The sequence below is a fragment of the Rhopilema esculentum genome, chromosome 7 (genome assembly GCF_057945365.1).
Source record: "Rhopilema esculentum isolate cy_ngs chromosome 7, ASM5794536v1, whole genome shotgun sequence".
NCBI classification, from domain to species: domain Eukaryota; kingdom Metazoa; phylum Cnidaria; class Scyphozoa; order Rhizostomeae; family Rhizostomatidae; genus Rhopilema; species Rhopilema esculentum.
Genome location: NC_142821.1, coordinates 13,961,716 through 13,987,658, shown reverse-complemented (window position 1 = coordinate 13,987,658; position 25,943 = coordinate 13,961,716). Strand labels below are relative to the sequence as shown.

The 25,943-nt window shown below is 36.3% G+C and overlaps 1 protein-coding gene across 2 annotated transcripts; it reads right to left on the bottom strand.

Annotated features, from left to right (window-relative positions):
- Nucleotides 1-7: 7 nt before the first annotated feature.
- On the bottom strand, nucleotides 8-25,622 carry LOC135683111 (leucine-zipper-like transcriptional regulator 1). Of its 2 annotated transcripts, XM_065198274.2 has the most exons (23): nucleotides 25,398-25,622; nucleotides 22,412-22,474; nucleotides 22,134-22,282; nucleotides 21,178-21,274; nucleotides 16,922-17,005; nucleotides 16,394-16,448; nucleotides 14,902-15,041; nucleotides 13,375-13,521; nucleotides 12,626-12,680; nucleotides 11,516-11,722; nucleotides 10,709-10,804; nucleotides 10,178-10,301; nucleotides 9,929-9,993; nucleotides 7,674-7,790; nucleotides 6,657-6,779; nucleotides 6,290-6,332; nucleotides 5,389-5,495; nucleotides 3,815-3,837; nucleotides 3,468-3,519; nucleotides 2,799-2,948; nucleotides 1,951-2,004; nucleotides 1,352-1,432; nucleotides 8-996 (listed from the first exon to the last, which is right to left on the bottom strand). In XM_065198274.2, the coding sequence occupies exons 1-23, from the start codon at nucleotides 25,544-25,546 to the stop codon at nucleotides 835-837; spliced, it is 2,343 nt and encodes a 780-aa protein (XP_065054346.2). In that variant the 5' UTR covers nucleotides 25,547-25,622; the 3' UTR covers nucleotides 8-834. The 2 variants fall into 2 exon arrangements, with proteins under 2 accessions (XP_065054346.2, XP_088965253.1); XM_089109127.1 differs by lacking the exon at nucleotides 8-996 and having other exon boundaries at nucleotides 1,427-1,530.
- Between the last annotated feature and the right edge of the window lie 321 nt (nucleotides 25,623-25,943).

Below are 25,943 nucleotides of genomic sequence, written 5' to 3'. Positions count from 1 at the left end.
TGTAGAATAATTTGTGAGCAAAGCGAAGCAAGTATTATGACAAATTACGTATAAATAATATAAAAATTACAGAGAATGCGAGATGATCCGATTTTATTTACATATACGCAACACCAGGACAGTAATTAATCTACACATATATCAAATGCCTAGCTATACAGTGTTAGATACCTCACAAGAATTTTTACGAAGACAAATCAAGTTTATTTTAAGATACATCCCAAAATCAGGCTTCTGCAGAGAACAGAGTCGCATCTTTTCTTTTCAACTAATTCACTGTCAAATTGCTTGAAGCGATTTAGAATAAACTCCAACCACGCAAAAATCAATGCTAGAAATTTAAAATTGAAAAAGAAAAATATTTTGCCAAGAACAAATTGCATTATGGGGAAACTTAAACTACCAACACTAATCGTTCTTTACAAAAAAGGGGCAGCCAACCCGATGTGGACCATAGTGAAACTGCAGTTGTTAGAGATTGCTAAATTCAGGTCCGCTAAATTTACATCAATTAATGGATTCTACTAAGACACTTGCCTAAGACAAAAAGCATAAAAAGGAAAGAAAAATAACAAAACTATAAAACAACAGATAAGGACAAAAAGTTGAACAGAACAAATTATCTAAAGTTCACAAACTCAATTCATTTTCAATTCGCATCTGGATATAGTTTTCTGTTAGCTATTAGGCAATGTCCTGACGCTACTTACTTTCGTTGAGAAAGTTTCCACATTTACGTGCCATCTTGCAATTTCTAACACGAGAATTCTATTTATCTAATTTCATAGAAATGATTCTGATGTACATAGGGCGAAAAGGCGATTGGCTAAAGTCTTAACTTGCATCTTTATGGTCTTTAAAATCGACATTTTCTATCTGGGGATGGTACGGAACGAAATCGAATTGCTGTCCAGACTGCATGTAGTCGGCAATCGCATCCAAGATGCCAAGTAACAACTCCTTGCTCAAGCGTCGGAAATCTTGAAGCCTGGCGACCTGAAAAATATTTTAAATATTCCCGTGTATTTGAAATATTCCCGTGTAGGCGGAATCGATCATATGCACAATCGATCATTCGAGTTTCATTCTGCACAAGGATATAAATACACGTTCACCTGGCAGGAATTACCCTCCAATTTTACTTTGAGGACGATAGTAGCCAAATGAGACAGCCGTTTAAGCCAGTGGAGGTTTTATACGTATTATCAAATATGTAAATATAAATGGTAGGCCGTGCATGCAAATGATTGATATTAGAAAAAAACAAAAAAAATTCCAATGTTTGAAAAAATTTCGAGATTTGCAGCATTTCCATTAAAGCCAATGACGTTATCATGCAGGTGTCTCGTACCTTAGGGAAATATTGAACGATAATACTGAGGGCATAATGCTCCATGTCCATGGCACCAATGCTGTGAGCTGCTTCTAAGATCTACAAATAGAGATGTTACGTCACTTCAGAAAGAGCCATGAGGCCAGTTACATCATGCTGTGTTTGGATAGCTTTGCCAGCTGCAAACGCTATAAGAACTACAACATAAAGCAATTATAGTAATAATTAATGGAGTCGCTATATGAAACATCCAATTAAAAATGTACGTTGCATGTGGTACTTCATCCAAAGAAATTATAATATAGTTAGCAAATAATTTGAGTACCAGAATGAAAAGTTTCATAGTTAAAAATGTTTAACTAAAATAGCAAAAATAAACTGTTTAACTTATTTATTTAATTCTGGTACTCAGCTTACAAGCTAACTATGTCATCGTTTCATTCGTCTGTATAAACGAATATCGCAGCTATTATTCTTGTGGACAAATACAGCGTTCAGTGAATCTAGCTGTGCGATTCAAGCAGAGATTCAACTAAAATTAGCCAAAGTGCCAATTATAGATCAACGTAAAATAAAGTTAACGAAATAATTGCGAAATAAGTCGACGAAAAATCAACCTGAATCACATTCTTCACGGAAACGTTCATCTCCAAATTTTGTTTGCAGAAAGCCTAGGATGAAAAACGTCATAATTGAATATTTAAGCTGTCTCAGGTCGTTGGGGTTGTAGAGAAGCTAAACCTACTGAGAAGAGGATACAAAAACATGAAAATGGTAAATTAAAATCAGGTTAAAAATGTTACAGTTGAGATTACCATAAGGGATGATTAGTATGAAAATGATTTACGCAGCAGGCGACGAGGCAGTGGTGGATGACAAGATCCAAGGGACTAGACATTTAGTTCGTTATACCGGGAAGAACAATTTAAATATAGCAAATATTAAACACCGCAATACACCGAGAGTAAACAAAAATTGATACACGTAAATCAGTGATGAAGCCCCGTATGCCGGGGCGAAATATTAGCCTTCACTGATTTACGTGTTTTTATTGGTGTTTATTCTCGGCGTATTGCGGTGTTTCATATTTGCTACATTTTTTTCGACTTTTCGGCGCAAGAACTCCTTGGAGCCCGTCGAGCAGCCTGCTACAGTGGCCTTTTCTTCATTCACACAAATACGATATACCCGGGGTTCGTTCTTCGGTATTCCACTGTATTTTCAACAAAATCAAATTTCAATAAAGCATAATATTGGCAACAATTTTTGATGTAAATAATTTTGATAACTATTTGAGAAGGCAATGAAATGTCATGTAGGCATAGAGCTTCTAAAAATGAAGCAAAATTGTTTGGTTGCGTGAAAATGCCGATGCTTCAACAACTTTCCTTTAGTTAAAAGAGCCTTCAGGTAGAAATTAATTGAGATGATGGGGTTCGTATGGTGTCATTGAAAGACCACTTACCTGCAGTCTGCTATTGGTGAATGCGTAGTAAAAAGGGGCAGAAAACAGATAAAGGGAATCCTCTGGGGGCATCGAAACATCGCCAGTATAAATGTACCGAAGAAGCGAATTAAATGACTGCGGAGATGGGACCATGTCGCCAATAGAAACCTGGAAGGAGAGCATGGGGTTAGAGAAAGGGAGGTTAGTAAAGCCAAGTAGATTGCTGCATTAATACGTAAAAGTGGTGGTGCTGCCAATCTTGTTAAAAATGTTTCCCTTGCAGACCACGTATTTCATCTTAAAAACCTATATATAGGTCTTTTAACTGCGTATCATATAATATCAGACAATAAAAAAAGTTTAGAATGAAATTGTACGTTGAAAGAAAAAGCGAATTATAAACGAGATGAATACATTGAAAAAGATGTTTATATTAACTTGAACAAGTAACGCTGATAAAGTCGTCGGTTTGTCTTTAATCAGAAGAGAAAAAACTAAAAAGTTTGCTTAAGTTCCTCTCGATCTGACCAAATGGACACCGGTATATTGATATGGGGGTAATAGAGTATTCAAGAAGCCTTTAAAAATTTCTAGATAACATGAATTAATGAACTTTTCATCCGAGGTTTCTCTGAGTATAAAACACATATTTATGATCCGAAGCGATCGACGCCGCTAGACACTTACATTGACTCTGTTGTTTTGTGGACTGAACGAGCGAAACATTGCTTCGAAATATCTAAAAGAAATATTGATTGTCAAGTATGCTCTGATAAGAGATTTTTTTAGGGTACAAGAGAAGATTGTTCTCATTGATATTTCACAGTTTGCTTTACCAGTTATGGAATATTTCAGATGTTTGATGTAAAATAAAAAATGAAGGCAAGAAACTCACTAACTCTAAAGAAAGCTTATTTTATCCTTTCTAAATCTCTACTCGATCGAAAAACCTTTTGAAATAAACATGACTTATTTAGCATAATTTAGCATAATATAGCATAATTTAGGATAATACGACCATTAATCTAACTTACCCACTTCTCGCTGCGAGCACTGCCTGAATCGAAAATAAAAAGTACATTTTAATATCATATTTTTTACGAAGGTAACCTTGCAATACAACTCGATTTTTCAAAGGCAAAAGACAGAACTTGTTTTCTATGCAAAAAGTGAAAAATCTTAAATGCTTAAAGTTGTCTAAGATAAAACTCCGTTGCGAAAAATTGGATGAAAGAGACAAATCAATGCATGAAATGAACATGAAAAGCTAGGCTGGTCAACCGAGGTGGCGAGCTTAGGCCCTGTTTACACTGCTCAGATTTTGTACAAAAAAAAAACAGACAAAACGCACGACAGAAAGATGTATGTTCTACGGCCATACATATCTGACCAAAAACGCATAAGTTCGGGGCTTTCTGAATACGATTCAAACAAATGATTTAATCTGAAGAGTCAAATCCACAAAACGGCTGTTCTTCCGCCATTTTCATGAACAGGGGGTAATAATGCATGAAACGTAGACAAAAAGTACGACCGAGTAAATAAGGTGAGAGTTAACGCAGCAATGGCCGAAATGTTCATCCGGTCAATAACAGAAACAATTAGCCGGTCGGCTCGAAAGCCAAAACAATAAGAGGGTCAAAAACTGAAATGGTTAGCCTGTCAATCACTGAAACAGTCAGCTGGTCAATAATTTAAACAGTTAACACAGCAATGGCTGAAACGGTTAGCTGGTAAAAAACTGAAATAGCTAGCCGGCCAATAACTGAAACAGTCAGCTGGTCAATAACTTAAATGATTAGTTGGTCAATGACTGAAACGGTTAATGACTGAAACGGTTAGCCGGTCAATGGCTGAAATAGTTAGCTGGTCAATAACTTAATCGGTTAGCTGGTCAAGAACTTAAACGATTAGCCGGTCAATAACTGAAACAGTCAGCTGGTCAATGACTTAAATGGTTAGTTGGTCAATGACTGAAACGCTTAGCCAGTCAATAACTGAAACAGTCAGCTGGTCAATGACTTAAATGGTTAGTTGGTCAATGACTTAAATGGTTAGTTGGTCAATGACTGAAACAGTCAGCTGGTCAATGACTGAAACGGTTACCCAGTCAATAACTGAAACAGTCAGCTGGTCAATGACTGAAACGGTTAGCCAGTCAATGACTGAAACAGTCAGCTGGTCAATGACTGAAACGGTTAGCCAGTCAATAACTTAAATGGTTAGTTGGTCAATGACTGAAACGGTTAGCCAGTCAATGACTGAAGCAGTTAGCTGGTCAATGACTGAAACGGTTAGCCAGTCAATAACTTAAATGGTTAGTTGGTCAATGACTGAAACGGTTAGCCAGTAAATGACTGAAACAGTCAGCTGGTCAATGACTGAAACGGTTAGCCAGTCAATAACTTAAATGGTTAGTTGGTCAATGACGGAATATTTAGCTGGTCAATAACTTGAATGGTTAGCCGGTCAGTGACCGAAATAAGTAGCTGGACAATAACTTTAACGGTTAGCCAGTCAATAACTTAAATGGTTAGCCTATCAATGACTGAAACAGTTAGCTGGTCAATAACTGAAACGGTTAGCCGGTCAATGACTGCTTCTTCACCTTATGAGCTTTGATTGGATTCTCGTTCAGCAAAAGTTCTACATCCTGGAACTCCGCAGCAACTTCACCGCGCAGCAGCGAGTTCATGTCATCCAATAATGTTGGGACTAAAGAAAAAGGTTGGATTGTCTTACTTCGGATCTGGTCTATAAACATTGTCAAATGATACTGCAATGTCCTGTAAATGAAGCTAAATTGAACGCATACAGCACCCCTGTCTCCCCTAAACAAAATTGCTTTTACAGCAAACTATCGTAGCAGCCTAGCAGGAATCAACCAGGTAACACTTCAGTAGTGAACAATATATAGACGACATTGTTTGCAGGGGGCAAAAGGAGTGATATTTAAATTGCACAATAATCTACTGTCGTTATCGGCTGGAAGTTTAGAAAGGATTCGGAAATGAAAGTCATTTTGGGGATGAGTAAGTCTAATGGCAGTTTCTGCTATACTTGTCATGTATAGATTAAATAGTTTTTAATTTGAATACAAAACTCGCCGAGGTACACACTCGGCCTGTACATATCATTCGAAAGAAAACAGCGATGCTATTGGCCACATTATTTGAAGAACAGCCAATCAAATCCAAGATAAATCGCAATTAATACTGAATCCATTTTAACCAAAATCACTCTCTGATTAAATCTGTAATAAAGAATTCATGATGGCTAAAGTTTTGCACTCAAGGCTAATGCAATTAAAAGTATAGTTATTAAAAATCCATTACTTTTTGAAATAAATTACAAAAGTTTTTGACCACTAATCAGCTTGCAAGACGTGGCTTAGGAGTTGAGACGTATTTTGTAAACAGAGATAAACAGAGATAATGCAGTCACGGAGACAAAGAAAAGTGATAAAATAGTTTTGCTAAATAGAAATAAAAAATGTTGAAATTCGTCACCTTTTGAAGCAGGAGGGGTCTGTGGCTCAGGCAGCGGGTATTGCTGTGAAAGACATTAATAAATGAGGCGATGTAAAGAAATTAAAGCTCGGAGAAGCGCCATAACAACAGTGGGTATTTTTAGCTGCAGACTAGAACGACAAAGGATTTTCAGATAAATTTAGAATAACGTGCTTGACATTTAAACAGTCGATGCCATCTTGAGATGCACTGAAATGCCAAATTCAAATGAAAAGAAATATAACAGCGAAAGTCGAATATGCTCTAATTGCCATTAGGTCAATGACGCACAAAATATGAATGAATGAGACAGGAAAACTCAAATACACTTGTTGGGTTGAGATTTGAATGAAAGCGTGGCACCTACCAGCTGCAGCTGCCTCCTTCTGATAATTTCGACCATGAGCGTCTTTGAAAGAGCCTCGAATTCACTACTCATGATTATGACGTTGAAGTTAACCTCACGCACAATGAATCTCATACAATACTCCTAGGAATTGACAGAAATCTTACTCTTTCAATGAGAATTAAACAACGATATTTAACTGCTTTGAAATCATAGCGCATTTCATCGAGATACAAAAAATATAATTTGAGGAGCTCTCATATTTCAACTTGTTTCGACTACATGGCTAACCACGACACAAGGCTCGAGAGCGGAAATAGAGCATACTAAAGCACTCTACGTCCGCCACCTTTCAGAGTATAAATGCCGGGTAATGACAAAGTTTAAGCATGGAATTTATATCCAGGTGTGGATCGACTTGTGTAGAGAATTCGTTTTCTCTATTTGACTTTCAACAAGGTAGAGGTGAGCGGTCGCTGATTGGTACAAAATAAAAGAACCAATCAAACGCGTCTTTCTTCCTCTCACGTTGCTTTCGATCAACACCTGAAAATAATTTCTCTGCTTACTTTTGGTCTCGGACGAATCGGACGAAAAGTGCTTAATCATGCAATGCTACCGCTAGTTCGTGCCATCGTTAAATTTTGCAGCAAAAAACTTACTAAGTTGAAGATTCAAGGAGCAAGAATCCAAGCAAACAAACCGTAGGAGTGAAGTAAACATTATCTTTAATTGACGAAGGCAGAATGTCTTCTTTAAACAGAACGCAATGCGTGAATTACTTTGTACAGAAATATCATAACGCTTAGCAAACATTAATGAAGTACCGAGCAAAAATTGTTTGATTTGAAATTTCTTTTCAGTCTTGGCTAATTGAAAAATGTGCAAAAAAGAAAATTAGCTTTATCTAAAGAAAGATCGAAATCGATGAATGAGCACTGCTTTAGCTGTCAAGACAGCCACAGTGAGTTCCACTTTGATAAAAATTCTTAGAATTGAAAAGAGGAAGTGGTTAGTCAAGAAAAATTAGAAGCAAACCTTGATGAACTCTAGTCCAAGCTCTTGAGCACATTCCAGAGCGACAAGAACGTTTTCTGTCGTAATCGAGGCTTCAATGTATTGCGTGCAAAGTGTTTCAAGGCGAACCAGTTCAAACTGAAACGGACAGGCTTTTCAAATTTCACGATAAAGTAAGAAAAACGCAAAACAATACGATTTATAAAGTTGTGATTGATGTTAAAAGTACGTTAAAAAAGATAAAAAAAGTTCATTTAATATCGTGTCGAATAATGTACCGTCTCAAGATGCGTTTGCTTCGAATGCCAACAATGTTATAATATCATTTATACGTGTGTATGGGTAATTAATGTATTAAATCTTTAAAAACTCTTTTCTAGCCTGGTACTTAAAAAAGTTCTAATGCAAAAAGAATAAAAATTTTGATAATCAACACAAAATCCACCTATAGTTAAAAGCGTGAATTTTGATTTTGTCCAGAAAAGAAAGCTTTTTGCAAGAGTTTTGAAAAATATTTGAAGAAAAAAGAACTTTTATTGCAAATGGCAGCGAGTACCACGTGCTGGTACTGTTATGCGCATATTTATTATAAAGAATACTCTATTTAATAATGTACTTTATTGATAGCAAGCATCTATTTCCCTTTTAAATAAACATGGCGTCATTGATACTGATCGTATTCTGTGAGTATGTTTCTCGGCGATGCCTGCAAGTCTGATAGGTCCTGAGGGCAGACTTCATGGCTGGCTTTGTGCATTAGGACAACTGCTTGCAGTCTAAAGATCTGACGGAACGGTAGCCAATTCATTGGCTGATACAAACAGGCCTGTATTTGGTATGTTAAGTGCAAAAGCGTACATGCACAGATCACGAGGTTCGGCTTAATTAAAAGCTGCTATCATTCTAAGACCAGTAATGGGATAGAAAGCTGACACTTAAAAGGCTGAAAATTTACATTTTTTCCACTAAAATGTTATCTTAATGCTTTTACCGCGTCAAATGCTTATTTTAATCTACATCGAGCTTTCCTGTAAGGTCAATCTTTCAGTTTGATTTCTAATAAAGTTTGTGTGATAAGAAACTGCTCGGATTGTTGAGTGTTTCTTCCTGAAGCCAGTTCGGTATTGCAAGCATAACGCTGGTTATCTTACTAATCATATCGATGAGAAATGTTATTCTTTTTACAAATGCTCAAGGTTAAGCTTTTGCATCTTTGCGATTCTTGATGATAAGTGTTGGAATATTATCAAACCCATCTGCCTTCAATGCCGTTAACAATGATGTTCATGACAGTCTCTGGTGAAATCTGCTTGAAAGAAAAAAACAGGTTCTGCGCGTCAATTGACTTCTTTGACTATTGCGTTGTTTCTTTTCAGATGCCTTGATTACAAATCAACGATGTTAGCGATATGTGTAGTTTTCTGCAGTTTGACGGCTTTTTGAGAAGAATGATCAGAACAGCCCAGCAAATTGTTTGTTGTCCGTGATATATTAGAGATACATTCACATTTAAAATTTTGCACCGCAAAAATGTCTTGCAGCTTTAAGTTTCAGTAGATGAAAAACACTTTTCTGTTTGTTTTGAAAAAACGCGTTGGATTATCTGCATGCTCTTACATTTGATCTTGGTTATATTTCATGATATTTTTCGTTTGCATCTTTCTAACTAAATTTCCATTTTTTGTTGTAGGCTGGCTAATCGTTCTCAGTGCCAGGTGTTTTTTTAGCTTTTTGTAGAAGTGCATAACACTTCCCAATACCCCCACGGCATCAGATTGCGCACTTTGAATGTGGCATGAATGAATGAATGAATGAATGAATGAATGAATGAATGAATGAATGAATGAATGAATGAATGAATGAATGAATGAATGAATGAATAAATGAATGAATGAATGAATAAATGAATGAATAAATTTATGAATAAATAAATGAATGAATAAATGAATGAATAAATGAATAAATGAATCAAGGAATCAATGAACGAGCGAATGAATTAATAAATGAATGAATGAATGAATGAACAAAGACTAATCATTAAGCGGATACGAAAAAATTACCAAATATAGAAAGTCAGTCACATCACATGTGCTTACACGAGCAGTGTAAAAAACGGACCAGACAGTGGAACAGTTGCTTCAAAGAGTTTCATTAAATTCAGTGTAATGAAACAAGTTGTCATTCAAGCTTAGAGAACAGTTTCTAGCCTCAGCACGTGCAGAATCAAATACGACTAGAAGAATGATTGATTTGAATGATTAGAGAGAGGTAAATACCTTAAGCGCGAGGCTGTAGACATCCATCATCAATCTCATAACATCAGTTGCATTCCCATGCTCATCTGCACCAAAAATAAGATTGAATTATACAAAAATTGAATTATACTGGTCATTGAAGAGGAAAAGATCGATCAACTTTTAGGGCATGGAAACAAGCAGCTATCTAATTGTAATGAACAAGGCTTATTAGAAAACACTGTATTCAAAATAAAAAATAAGAGCGAAACAAGTCCCTTTCTTCGTCACCTTTGATAAGAGGGTAAATCTGGTCGGTGTACATGAACCAGAGAACCACTTTGAATGACAAGATATCAATGCTTCCAATGTCAACCCGAAAACTTCGAAGAGCATCTTGGTCTGGTTGTGACGCCTAAAACAAGAGATCAAAATCGTGGCAATGTTTAGCCATTGTCCTTTCCCACAACAATACCGCATCTGAAGTAATTTAAAGCTTTGCTGCAGAACCTCAATGGAAATGGGCCTAAAACAAAATTGTCACTTTCCGTGAAATCCTTGGGTAAAAATGTCAAAATGGCACAACTCTGTCAACTTTATTTAAGTTGACCTCTGACATCGAGTTGAAATCTTAAACATCTCCAGAAACAAACTAAAATCCAGCTTTAAGCGAGATATGAAGAAGTTCTTTGCGAAAATGAAAATCTTTATCAGTATGTTGATACAATACCAGTGATATGTACTGATCATTAATCGTATAAGTACTTAATCAGCAATCACAAATCACTGATCACTTATCACAATTCACTAATCATAAATCACCTGATCTTCCTCTTGCCCCTTCTTCAAGGCCAATAACTTCTGCCTGAGATAAGGGGAGCGGGCAGCAACAATGGTGGCATGCGCTTTGATAGGGCTCTAAAAGAGAGATGTGATGTCATGGTCAGTTATTTAGCTTACCTTTGCAATGCCTCTTAATAAAGAGTAGGAATTCATATGATATCAAAGACGCTCGTAAAAAGCTCCAAAATCGATTACAAGCAACCAATACTTGGATTTAGTAATACTTACTAGCAGAAAAAATTAACAATAAATCTTGGAGAGGAAAATAAATCATGCTGTGAGTTATTAATACCAATGAAGAAATTTTTCAGGTTTCTTTCGAACTCTGAAAGGATAGGCATCATTCTAATAGTGATTGGCAGAAATTCAAATCTAGTAAACAGAAACTTTGTCTCGAAAGCAGTTAAAATTAAACTGAAGAAAAATGAATTTAAGCACGGCGTATACTTTATGCCATAAAAACCAATTTCAGTTACAATTATTTTCAATAACTCCAAATAAGTCTCGAAATACAATTTTGTCTTGGTGAGCCACCTATTTTTGATCCATTAGTTAATTAGTTAACAAGTCAAGTACATTAAGAAACTTCGGAGACAAGATGTTCCCTAGAAATAGCAGCTGGTGCATTGGAAACCTTTTAGTCTCAGGCAAAAACAATAACATCTTAGACTGAGAATGCTTTTGCAATTATTCCAGATGCCGAGTTCCCGATGGCCATTAGATTTCAATGAATCAAAACATTTTTAGCAGTGAATTATTGACAAACATCTTACGGAACATGCGTACCTTTCCATCAAAAACAAATTCAGTGTCGCAAAACTGTCCACTCTCAAGAAGCCGGCCATAATCGTCATTCAAGGTGCATCTTGGGTAACTTGAGAAAATAAACTGGTACAACTCGCCGCTGCGTATGTTGTTGTCCACGGTGCCACCGAAAATGTACATTTTATTGCCGATGACGTCAGCATCATGAAAAAGGCGTCCACTTGGAATCTGCAAGAGCAATTTTTTTTCTGATAAAAAATAAGAGTATATTCAAATCAAATACTGTGACAAGACAGTCAACATCCTACTTACACAGGGAGGGGCACCAGCCATAAAATCACTCTTCATAGCGATACATTAAGCTTATCTAACAGTTTCAAACAATTCAGTCTCATGTACGGCTGACTTCAATTTATCTGCCAAGGTTATTTTTTTTCAAGTAGTTTCCAGAGACACCAAATGCATCATAAAAATGCGAGTTTCTCTCCTGATCTGTGACTAAAACTATTTGGGAATTGTGTTTTGTTGTATGTTTGGAGAACAATTATTCTTTGAATCTATCTATTCAACCCTAGATTCTCTATTCAGTGAAAATACAAGACGAATGTTTTATCTCCCCAATAATATGCTTTCTTGTCAAGACAAATATCTTTCAATGGCAAGTTAGAGTACTGTATCGTGCAATATCTGTGGTCGAGAAATGATAGGCCTCAACAGTTCTAGAATGGACAACTAAATATTACGGGCACCTTCCTATACTGGAAATATCTCTTTATAATGAGCATCTCTCACTATATTGGACACCTCCCTACATTGGACAACTCCCTATAAAAGACATCCCTAGCAATGGACATCTCCCTGTAATGGACAACTCTCTATAATGGCCATCTACCTATGATTGACATTTCTCTATAATGGACATCTCCCTATAATGGATATCTCCCTGGCCTCACAGGTGTTCTTTAAATGACGATTCTACAACACGAGCGCTATCTGTCTGGATCATTACTATCATCGACAAAAGAAAATATTCTTAGCAGCTGACTTTTCTTAATTGATTCAGAAAGTGAATAATCGTTCTAGCTGAAGAACAGCTAATGTTCCTGCCGTTTGTTAACTGGAAAGCAGTACCTGGCTGTCCGGAGTGGGTTGGATAATATCCCATGTTTGAGTTTCAAGATCATACCTGCATGAAAAAAGTAAACATAAAGCCTCGATTTCTGTTAATGTGCCCAATACAAGAAAGAATCATCAATATTTAATGGTGTGTTTAAAAAAGATAAATAAATAGCAAAAAATCGAACGATGCATCGAACCACCACGAGATTGACTTACGTAATAAAATAGAAAAACAACGACGTAAGTCTTAAGCTGCAAATACCCATCAGCGTTGATACGTTGGAGAAGCAAAATGGATTATAATGTACAAAATGTCCAAAACAGGGCTTTAAGTTTTGTTTCAGGTCTTCTGTCATACACAATATGATTCGTAAAATCTGGCGGTGACACCGTGAAAAGAAAAGGAACGATCTTCCACTTTTCCAAGATATACTATCAAATTAAGGAATTCTCGTTTCCATATTTTACGGGCCAAATTCTGGCAACTCTTCGGAGATTTCATTCCGAGAATATAGACAACATACTTCAAATGTCCCAAATCTTGGCTAAACCACGCATAGAATTTATTTTTTAAAGAGAAAAGGGTACAATGCTAAAACTTAAACAAAATGGACACAAAGGTGTGCCAGAAGCAAAGATTGACATGAATAAATTAGGGATAGAAAGAGTACAATACTCCTTTACTTCTTTAATAAAGATGCCTTTGAAAAACGCTTGGTATTAACAGGCTATATCCTAAATAAGCGCTAAATATGGATTACCAGAATAAATCACTGGGTAGCGTGTTGTCCGCAGCTCCACCGAAAACATAAAGGTGGCGATCATGGGCGACCATGGTGTGGCCATATCTTCTTGAAGGAGGCGGCGGAGTGCCCCTGAGGAGGTGTTCAGTCGCAATCCGCGCCCATCTGCAAAGAGGCATTGGCAAAATGGCGCCATAAGTTCGTATTTGTATTAGCCAGATAGGGATACATCTGGTTACACAATATTGATTACTTGTTATAACGGTACAAATGGAAAGGACAAAATCTGTAAATAGATGACAGAAAATATAAGCAATTAAAAAATTGATACGCAGACTCTTCGATGGTGGGGAAGAGAAAGCAGAGAACAACGTAAACAAAGGTGAAAGAAATGAAAAAAAGTTGCCAATGAGTCAATAACCATAAGCATTTGGAGTTTAAAGCCATTAGTACTAAAGTACCAAAGATGCTCCACAGAGTATAAACACTGGGGCATGCCTAACAGTAACTGAAATCTATATTCAAATGCGAATTAAACGTAGCATGGAATGGAAAATGGTGTGTGTTCTTGGTCCCGTGTATTTGACCAACCAGCAGCCACTAGCATTTCGCATAGATGAAGAGTCCAAGAGAGCAAACAAGCTTTCTGTCAAAATAAATCGGGATCCTTTGTTTTGATCTAAACAGATTCAAAAACTCCTAAAATACAAGACGACCTTGCTTGCCCGATAAAATTTTCATCACTTTATGTTTTGGCACATTCTTGATTTGTGAGTAAATGTTGACCAATTGCCGAATCACATTTGATGGCATTTTAGTTTTGCAAATGCCGTGGCTGTTCTCTTTTCGGCTAATATATTTTCGAATAATCACTGCCTAGTGCGTCCTTCATACCGAGCCTCACAATGGCACGAAATTTCATAAGCGGGAAAACATTTTTGATTGGTTAGAGTAACAGGGGGTCACTTGAACTTTTATATACAGAAATTAACTTGTTATGAACAATTATTTTATTTGAATCTGGATACTAATCAGTAGTTTTGTAGGCGGATTCCAAAAAGGAATTTTTGGATTGTTCGCAGAACTGGAAAGACACTTTGCTTGCTCAGTGAGTTTAGACTTTCTAACAAGGAAGCAAGCGTGAGATGTAGAATAAAGTGGACATGTTAGTTAAGCATTTGAGTGATAAAAGAGTACATTACGTAAAAAATAACTTTTGAAGTTAGGAACCTACACACTGTCGTTCATCGATTAAGCATCTTATTTTTAAAATCAAATTTTAGCCTGAGCGATCTTAAATTCCCATTTTAGAAGCAGCTTTTATCAGGAGGAGTCGCGTGTATCAACAGGAACAACATCGAAGACCAAGTTCATCATCGAAGTGCATCTTTTGATAGGGATTCTTAAAAGCACCTTTAGTCTGCAACCCTGGTTTAACGTTACATGTAAAACTTAAGGGCAGTATCACTCTTGACCAGGTAGGTTCTTCTTTGCAAGGAATTGTCGTAGCGAATAAGAGAAAACAAGATAGGGATATCAACTAACCTCCTCTCTGCAAAGTTGAACTGGAACAGATCATTGGTGATCTTTGCGCCACTTTGCCCTGAAAACACATACATACTGTCCTTGGCAACTGTGATTGGAAAATTGCAGCAAGTAGGCGGCCTCTTGCCTTGTTGCTGGACCTGCAGAATAAAGACTGAATCTGAGCACCCAACCAACTGGTAAAAATGGACATTGAACGATGAGGATTTTAGAAGGAAAATGGCAAAAAAGAATTTTCTGGATATAACACCCCATAGCTTAGCTTACTTGGGTTTTGAAAAAAATTGGTATCAATATGACACTTCGTAAGAAGATCAGTGCACGGGAAATGCGTTATTTCGGTCATTGGATGAGGAGAAACGGTTTAGAGAAGACATTGATTCAGGCAGAGCAAGGTTAAAAAGACGAGGAAAACCAACAACACCTTAGTTTAAAGATATTTCAGCCTGGTCAAGGGAAAGCTTATCAGCTGCAGTAGCATCAGCAATGAACAGAGATGGCGCGGAATCATAGCAACAACAACAGCGCATTTCGCACCACCTGACTAAACTAACTGAGCTTAGCAACTGTAAATTGTTGCTCTCCACTCTGTTACCGTATGCGAAAAAGGTTTGCAAAAAAGTTGGAGCGGGTTATTCCACTGGGGTCAATTCAGGGCTGAAAAACGCTTTTTTATCATCCGAAGCAAATTTATTTTTAATATTAATATCTTCGTTATCTCTCCCTAGGCTGTTAGCATCTTGTTATCATTCAAGCAACTTGATGTTGAAATCATTTGGTCAGGGAATCATACAGTTGATCAGAACCAAACTCTGCAGTCCACTTAGACATGCTGTTGCGCTTTTTACAGCCAAGCCTAACAGTCAAGACAAAATGCCTCGATTTTACTCATCAGACTCAGCCACCCATCTTGCTCCTTGAGACAGTTTTTCTCTATATAAAATGACGTAAGAGATTAGAAATAGGTGTTTTCAAGCCATTTGCTAGCTATTTGACAAAATTATTAGTATTATTCCGGGCGGAGGTATGGAAGTTCAGTTCAGTTCAGTTCAGTTTTATTTGAAATTCCACTGGATACATACACTTGTTGCAAATTAGAAATAATCCAAACTTAAAAGTATAAACAATGTAAAAGGAAGTTAAATAATATAAACATAACATAACAAATACAGAGTAGAGGAGAAACAAGCTAGTATTGTAAACAGGGAATTATTTAATAGAGGAAACTTTCTCAGTAGTTTATAAACTAATCGACATCGAGGAAGAGAAATGAAAAAATATCGAGAGGCAACGCAAGTTGTTTGGTTTTCCAAGTAGTATTTTTTGCAGGCATTTTAGATGAACTAGGAGAGAAAGAAATGATGCTTCTTTTTAATGCCCACCATCATGAAAATATCATGTCTTCATAACAGACAAAAGCCACATTGATGCCCAAGGTTACACAATCGGCACGGTAAATCGAATCGAAAATACACTGAGATAGGACTGTTACCTCGTGCCAGTTCGGTGATGGATCGGATAAACAAATGTTCCACATGTCATTGAGCCTAAAAAGGGTTTAAGCATTCCACATCAAAAATGTGCATTGAAGGCGTAATCAATAGAAAGTTTTTTTCGTAAACACAGAGAAATATCACATATCAAAACAAGCAACACAAAATTCAATCATATCTTAAACATCATAACTTCGTGCCTTCTGATTTAATATTTTTAGTGTATTCATCTATATTACATATCTTGCTTTTTATATTGTTCGTTGCCTTAGTTTATTAGTGCTTTACTATATTTTACATTTGATATCTACAAGGGCTACACATGATAGCGAAACAGCAAATCAGAGGAAACACGATGATAAATTGCGATGAACTGCGATAAATTCCGATGATTTACGATGAATTACGATGAACAGCGATGAATTATGATGAACTGCGATGAATTGCAATGAATTCCGATGAGTTACGATGAACTGCGATGAACCGCAATGAATTACGATGTATACCTGAATAGAAATCGATAATACCTTGCATTGCCATCGTAACCAGCAAATATCCACATATTGTTCTTGTAGACAACGGCCCCATGTGCAGATCTTGCCACTGGAATCCTAAACACAAAATTTAAATGATGATGACTTAAGCTGTCAAAACGGACACGGAAGAAAACACTAATTGAACAAAGAACAGAAAACAGAAAAAGGGGACAGGAAACAGGGGAAAGAGGTCAGGATAAGGGGGACAGAAAACAGGGAACAGGGAAAAGGAGATAGGAAACAGGAAACAGGGAGCAAGATACAGGGAACAGAACAGAATGGAAAAAAATGGGAAAAGACTAGAATGTAGGAGACGAAGAGAACAGAGCAAAGCAGAAGTGACAAGAAGACAAGAGAAAAAACAAAATAAAGCAGAAAAAAGGATGCAGTTAACAGAACAGAATGGAAAGGAGTGGGAAAAGACTAGAATGTAAGAAACGAAGAGAACAGAGCAAAGCAGAAGTGACAAGAAGACAAGAGAACAAACAAAATGAAACAGAAAACAGGATGCAGTTAACAGAACAGAATGGAAAGGAGTGGGAAAAGACTAGAATGTAAGAGACGAAGAGAACAGAGCAAAGCAGAAGTGACAAGAAGACAAGAGAACAAACAAAATGAAACAGAAAACAGGATGCAGTTAACAGAACAGAATAGAAAGGAGTGGGAAAAGACTAGAATGTAAGAGACGAAGAGAAGAGAGCAAAGAAGAAGTGACAAGAAGACAAGAGAACAAACAAAATGAAACAGAAAACAGGATGCAGTTAACAGAACAGAATAGAAAGGAGTGGGAAAAGACTAGAATGTAAGAGACGAAGAGAACAGAGCAAAGCAGAAGTGACAAGAAGACAAGAGAACAAACAAAATGAAACAGAAAACAGGATGCAGTTAACAGAACAGAATAGAAAGGAATGGGAAAAGACTAGAATGTAAGAGACGAAGAGAACAGAGCAAAGAAGAAGTGACAAGAAGACAAGAGAACAAACAAAATGAAACAGAAAACAGGATGCAGTTAACAGAACAGAAAGGAAAAGAGTGGGAAAAGACTAGAATGTAAGAGACGAAGAGAACAGAGCAAAGAAGAAGTGACAAGAAGACAAGAGAACAAACAAAATGAAACAGAAAACAGGATGCAGTTAACAGAACAGAAAGGAAAAGAGTGGGAAAAGACTAGAATGTAAGAGACGAAGAGAACAGAGCAAAGAAGAAGTGACAAGAAGACAAGAGAACAAACAAAATGAAACAGAAAACAGGATGCAGTTAACAGAACAGAATAGAAAGGAGTGGGAAAAGACTAGAATGTAAGAGACGAAGAGAACAGAGCAAAGAAGAAGTGACAAGAAGACAAGAGAACAAACAAAATGAAACAGAAAACAGGATGCAGTTAACAGAACAGAATGGAAAAGAGTGAGAAAAGACTAGAATGTAAGAGACGAAGAGAACAGAGCAAAGAAGAAGTGACAAGAAGACAAGAGAAAAAACAAAATAAAGCAGAAAACAGGATGCAGTTAACAGAACAGAATAGAAAGGAGTGGGAAAAGACTAGAATGTAAGAGACGAAGAGAACAGAGCAAAGAAGAAGTGACAAGAAGACAAGAGAACAAACAAAATGAAACAGAAAACAGGATGCAGTTAACAGAACAGAATGGAAAAGAGTGGGAAAAGACTAGAATGTAAGAGATGAAGAGAACAGAGCAAAGAAGAACTGACAAGAAGACAAGAGAACAAACAAATGAAACAGAATACAGGATGCAGTTAACAGAACAGAAAGGAAAAGAGTGGGAAAAGACTAGAATGTAGGAGACGAAGAGAACAGAGCAAAGAAGAAGTGACAAGAAGACAAGAGAACAAACAAAATAAAACAGAAAACAGGATGCAATTAACAGAACAGAATGGAAAAGAGTGAGAAAAGACTAGAATGTAAGAGACGAAGAGAACAGAGCAAAGAAGAACTGACAAGAAGACAAGAGAACAAACAAAATGAAACAGAAAACAGGATGCAGTTAACAGAACAGAATGGAAAAGAGTGAGAAAAGACTAGAATGTAAGAGACGAAGAGAACAGAGCAAAGAAGAAGTGACAAGAAGACAAGAGAACAAACAAAATAAAGCAGAAAACAGGATGCAGTTAACAGAACAGAATGGAAAAGAGTGAGAAAAGACTAGAATGTAAGAGACGAAGAGAACAGAGCAAAGAAGAACTGACAAGAAGACAAGAGAACAAACAAAATGAAACAGAAAACAGGATGCAGTTAACAGAACAGAATGGAAAAGAGTGAGAAAAGACTAGAATGTAAGAGACGAAGAGAACAGAGCAAAGAAGAAGTGACAAGAAGACAAGAGAAAAAATAAAATGAAACAGAAAACAGGATGCAGTTAACAGAACAGAATGGAAAAGAGTGAGAAAAGACTAGAATGTAAGAGACGAAGAGAACAGAGCAAAGAAGAACTGACAAGAAGACAAGAGAACAAACAAAATGAAACAGAAAACAGGATGCAGTTAACAGAACAGAATAGAAAGGAGTGGGAAAAGACTAGAATGTAAGAGACGAAGAGAACAGAGCAAAGAAGAAGTGACAAGAAGACAAGAGAAAAAACAAAATGAAACAGAAAACAGGATGCAGTTAACAGAACAGAATGGAAAAGAGTGAGAAAAGACTAGAATGTAAGAGACGAAGAGAACAGAGCAAAGAAGAACTGACAAGAAGACAAGAGAACAAACAAAATGAAACAAAAAACAGGATGCAGTTAACAGAACAGAATGGAAAAGAGTGGGAAAAGACTAGAATGTAAGAGACGAAGAGAATAGAGCAAAGAAGAAGTGACAAGAAGACAAGAGAACAAACAAAATAAAACAGAAAACAGGATGCAATTAACAGAACAGAATGGAAAAGAGTGAGAAAAGACTAGAATGTAAGAGACGAAGAGAACAGAGCAAAGAAGAACTGACAAGAAGACAAGAGAACAAACAAAATGAAACAGAAAACAGGATGCAGTTAACAGAACAGAATGGAAAAGAGTGGGAAAAGACTAGAATGTAAGAGACGAAGAGAATAAAGCAAAGAAGAAGTGACAAGAAGACAAGAGAACAAACAAAATAAAACAGAAAACAGGATGCAATTAACAGAACAGAATGGAAAAGAGTGGGAAAAGACTAGAATGTAAGAGACGAAGAGAACAGAGCAAAGAAGAAGTGACAAGAAGACAAGAGAACAAACAAAATAAAGCAGAAAACAGGATGCAGTTAACAGAACAGAATGGAAAAGAGTGGGAAAAGACTAGAATATAAGAGACGAATAGAACAGAGCAAAGAAGAAGTGACAAGAAGACAAGAGAACAAACGAAATAAAACAGAAAACAGTAACAAAAACATAGATTATTGAACAGGAGATTACAGGGGAGAGCACAAAAACAAGTGAGGAAGATAGTTGATCCTTCCTGGACACATCATTTTTCAGGAAACAATCAACAGGAAGAAGTAGAACCTGGAAATGACCATTGATACATGTTGCATCAAATAATGTTTAGAAATTGTTGAAAAATTCTCAGTAATGCTTTATCAAGTCAGATAAAGCAAGTAAAAATCCTTTACACCCTAAAAGATCTGTTATTCAAGGAAACTTCTATCATCAAAGCATATAGTTATAAAACAAAGAATGCTAGGGGGATTTATTCTGGGTGAAGCAGATTGATTTAATTGCAGGCCTTGCCGGAAAAGGCACTTGAGCAAGTGCCAGTGCCTAAAGCGCACCTAAAATAGCCAAAGAGAGCAATCTAATGAGCGCCCTAAAATGCAAAACATTTTTTGGAACTAATGTTGATAAAACTTGAACAATCTTCTCAATTAACTGAAATATTTTTAGCTGGAAGATTTATACAAGAGTTTATAGCAATAGTTTTTGACGACTAGATGTTGCATCTGGTTTGTTTTAAGGCCATGTTTACAAGAATAATTTTTGAATGAACACGTTATTTTCCATGCATAGAACATACAAACATATAAAAACAATTTGAGAGTTGAATCATTTAACAACGCAATGTTATTTGAAAATACAACGTTTTCGTTTGGAAGCAAAACTTTTGACACATTTTATTAAGAAAAAACGTAAATTTTTGCAAATGGAAATTTTACATAGAAATGTGAGTTTTTTAGTAGCTCGTTTTATGGAGCACCTTCATTTTGCTTAGTGCAAGACCCATAAGATAAATTTTGGAAAAAGAGGAAAAAGAGAGAAAAAATTCTGCACAAACCTTCCATGAAGTTGCCACTCCAACCACTGTCCTGTGTTGAAGCGGTATTCAAATAAATCATTCTTGTTTCGTAAATTGGAGTTTGAATAAATATCTCCTAGAAAAAGAAATGAAGAATAAATATGGAGCAATGAGAAAAAAGACTGTTTTAAATTATTCAGGCCAAAGAGGCTATCTACCTCTGATGCAAAAAAATAAAAAAATTATTCAATTTTTGGATCAAATTTTTGTGTTGAAACAAAAGAAAGATACTTTTCAGAATCCTAAATAATAGATTTTGGCTTTATAATTAAATCTGTAGCATTTAAGAGCAAAAAAGCTTAAGTTCTGTTGATATTATTGCTCAATACAATTATTTCTAACAGTATTATTACATAATTGCATTTAGTTCAAACAAGGAAAAACCAGACTACTAAGACCGAATGCAATTTAAACATGTTCATCAAATAGTTTTATCAAAACAGGCTAAACCAGGTCACCCGACCTATCTGATGCTTATACAAAATTTCATCGCTCTTGACCTTGAAAATAGAGTCAAAAATAAGGGACCTTAGTTCAAATAAATTTGTTCAGCTAAAATTGGAGAGAACTACCTGTCGCTACAAAATATTACAGTATAATCTGGTTATAACGTACTTTAAGGGACCGGCATATTAAGTATGTTATATCCAAAGTATGTTGTAACTAGGGTACTAAGTAAAAATTGATTAAAAGCAAGCACACCTTTTGCCGGGACCAAGCACACCAGTACATGAATCAGAAAGTACGTAACAACCGAGTATGTTATAACGAGATTCTATTGTACATACAGCAATCAGATGAGTCAAACAGATGTGTTGTGTACCAAACAAAATCATGTGCTAAGCTACACATTGGCAGAATTTCTTGTAACCTACGTGAATGGGCCACAAATTATTTCTACAATTCCTGTATTCAATTGTTTATACTGTGCATACCTGTATAGCCTCCAAAAACAAACATGCTGTTTGCAAAGACGACAGCCGAGTGATGATATCGTGGGGCTGGGGGTGACCCTGTTGTCACAACACGTCCCCAGGAACAGTCCTTCAGGTCGAACCGAAGAAGGTCATTCAACATTCTCTTTCTAAAAACAAGGAGAATTCCAGACATCATTGATCACAGCAAATTTAAGAAATTATATAAAAGGTTTAAGGGCAGCAATGCGAAAGCAAAATTTTTGTTAAATATGGTACTTCTAAAAGTAATTCATTACCCATTATCTCCTCCAAATATGTACAATGCATCACCCCAAGCAACTACTGTATGCTTGCTTCTCCTACGAAGGAAACAAAGCTTGTTGGTTACTCGCATTGTTTGCACCATTTGGGCTCAAAAAATGAAAATATTTCAATATTCACCAAAAGAGGAGTTTATTTTTACTTATAGCTGATTATTACATATAGCTTTTATTGCTCATTATTACATATATATTTTTACATATAGCTTTGGGCACATGATGTAAAACCACACAGACCAACTGTATTTTGAGCAAGATATTTCAATCATCAATTTGTAGTTCACTCAATGCTTCATTGCAAAGGTAAACAAACTTTGTCTTTGGCAATCAAAGGCATTTCAAGAAAGTATGTTAAAAAGATTGGTTTTACTGTGGGTACAGAGAAATGGTTAAGAAGAATAAAGACCAATTTTGAAAATTAGTGACACTGAACAAAGTGCAGGTTTCAAAATAACATGGATCACTCCACAACAATAAATGATGCCCACTGTCTTGAGTTTGGCTACTTTTTGTCATAGGTTGTCGCTATAGAAATTAATTACCATAGGCATTGGAAATTGCCTGGTGTAGACTACAGTCTCAAAGAGGAAATGTATGATGGTGGAATGAGGGCATTACCACATTTCATGGAAATCAAGCAATGCCAGACATAAAAAGTCAGTAAGCTATAATCACAATGAAGCAAAGAAGGAAAGAAGCAATGAAGCAACAAAGAAGCAATGAAGAAAGCAATGAAGAAAGGAAAGAACCAAAGAAGAATATGTCAGGTTCGCAATGATTTTGCTCATTCCTAAATGAGAAAAGAAAGCCTTAACAATAGATGAACCCCTACTCAGGAGCAATGGGGGAGATTATAAACTGCTATAGAGATTATAAACAGTATTAAGGTCGTGGATAAGGCTTTAGTTTTGAACCACACTCTTTTTTTAATAATTGCTTTCAAAATTTGCTTTGTCTTTTTCTATATAATCTACATCAAGACAGCATGCTGCAAATTGAAGACATTGTTGCCTTAAGGGGACTATGGCCAAGGGCAGAGGAACACTTGATCTCTGGAGCACTATGGTCTAATGCCAAGCTCTCTTCTGAATATCATTTGATGAGTGATAGCTAATTTTTTATTTTGATACTTAGCTCTGAAAGATTTTAAAACATGCATTTTTTAATCTCCACAGTTTTCTTAGTTATTAATAAAATTGGGCACTTTTTCTCTCAGAAATCATTAAAACAATTAGAATGTCTACCACAGGTAACATCTTAAAGGCATGCCTCAAATAAAGTCTTTCAATTACAATGGTAGTCTTTGTCTTGTCAGGCCTTTGACATGCAGATAAAGTTTATCATCTTACAGTTGCCCTAAGCTGTAGCTTCACGGTTAGATGTTATTTGCATGTGTATTTGAATGTTTCTACCTAGCATCCGAAGGTAGTTTTTTTAGGACACTGAGAAGCTTATGCTTATCGAACAGTGACCTGGTCCTTCTTCTCGATGTGACCACACCTCGTGATTCCTACGCCTGGAATTACAGAGAGCTGGCGACTCTCCCCACTCTTGGTGATTGTTTGGTCATGTCAGGGACTCGAACCACGGACCCTTGGGTCTGTAGTCAGCGCTTCTAATAACTGAGGCATCCTGGCACTGAACCCTTTTGACCTACTTTTAATATTGGCATATATTTAGTAGATAGAAGTCTTCTTTGTGAGGACATATAGGTTTTTGATAAATACTCCTTGATTGTGCAAAACCAGAGCATCACATTTTCATTTGACATAAGTGCCAAAATACATTTTTGATAATCAAATCAAGATTTTGAGAATATTTTAACATGCAATTTTTTCGCATAAGCAAGGTTAGGTTGATATCTTAAAAAGCTCAATTCAGAAAGATCTACTGCTATCAAATATGGTCAGCCAAAAATATGTTTTTTTCTGTTGGTCTCCATATATATCACTGAAAGAGCCTTCTATAAAGCACCTCTAGCCTAAACTAGAAATGGGATAAGCCACAGAAATGGAAAAGCAAACAGAGGAATCTTGACATTAGAAGTGGCCTAGCTAATGGGAAGACCACATTTGTTGGATCTACAGAACAACACGAAAAGTCGCTTTACGTGTACAAAAAGAAAGAAAGAATGTCAGTTAGCGAAATTCATATTAGGATAAAAAATCCTTATAGAAATATTCTAAGGTCGTGGTTGTGGAATTTGTTAGCAACCATCTAGTGAATGCATTACGATAAACCTAGGAGTGATTTTGATGAAAGGATCAAAACAATTTAAAAATTTGGGGGTTCAACTCACTTCACCATTGCCAAATCATTGCAAAAATAAAAGAAAACAGACAGCTGATCAAATAGAACAATCTCACTACTGAGGTTTCCCTTTTACATTGCTAGTTTATGACCAGTATCGAAGCAAACGCTGGAAATATTTATTCTTTCACTAATAACACTCACATTGTGACTAGCCCGCTGCCTCTATGCATATGTTTACAACCTCAATAAGCAGGAAATGCAAATTATACAGGCCTACAATTAGACAAATCAGCTGGATGGTCATCCTAAAACGGCCTTTTGTCTTATTGATAAGTACATCTGAGCAGTGCCTTTCATCTTGTGTATTTCACTAAGGTAAATTTTGAAAAAATATGAACACCTTGCCAAACAATCCCTTTCAAATATAAAAATTAAGCATGATTTTGATTTGCACACTGAAGGGTCAAAGGTTGTGGATCAGTTGCATTCTGTTTATCTATGCAATGCATCATGTACCAGCAGCAAAGCAATTGGTTTTTAGAGAATTTATCTTTAAATTAACGTATGAAATAGTATAAATGAAATATCAAAGAAACCAGAAATTCATTCGGCCCAAGTAAAAGGAGCACATGCTGAATATATAGCTGTGTATTACGACATAACGTAGGCAAAATCTGCGATAGTTTATGTACTGTTCAACGAGAAATACCTTGAGCCAACGAACTCATCGCACTCTGGGAGTTTTGCCCAATGGTGGACGGTCTCCGCAGGCCCTAGATCTAGGGTCAAGCTTTCAAACGATTCCAAATATGGATTTTCATCAAATTCTGGTGTCGGTCTGTTTATTTTTGCCATCATGTATTTCAATTTTGTGACAATTTATTATCCACCTCCATTTTGTATTCGACTAACCTGGGGTCAAAGAGAGGCGAACCAATTCTGATAAGGGAACGAGGCCAGAACAGGGGCAGATCCATTGAAAATTTGAAGGGGAGTGGGGGGAGTCAATAGTAGCCGTGTTTGATTTCTCACTGAGTACGTTTAGTTGCAATTCTGTATAGACAGGTTTTTTAGTCTTGCATTGCTTTAGTCTTGAATCAACAACCGGCTGCTATTATTTGACTCTGTCTTGCCTACTTTTAATTTTTTTATAAGAACAATATAATTTTGGCCGAAGCTCGATGTTCTTGACCGAAGCTCGATTTTTTGGATAATTTCAGGCACGTATGTTCTTAATATCTTTCTTGTTTGAAAA

Coding starts and splice junctions, on each gene's coding strand:
- LOC135683111 (XM_065198274.2), bottom strand. CDS start 25,546: ATGATGGCAAAAATAAACAGACCGACACCAGAATTTGATGAAAATCCA. Junction 10,805..11,515: donor AATTTGTTTTTGATGGAAAG/GTACGCATGTTC, acceptor TCTCTCTTTTAG/AGCCCTATCAAAGCGCATGC. Junction 9,994..10,177: donor GATTTACCCTCTTATCAAAG/GTGACGAAGAAA, acceptor TTTTTGGTGCAG/ATGAGCATGGGAATGCAACT.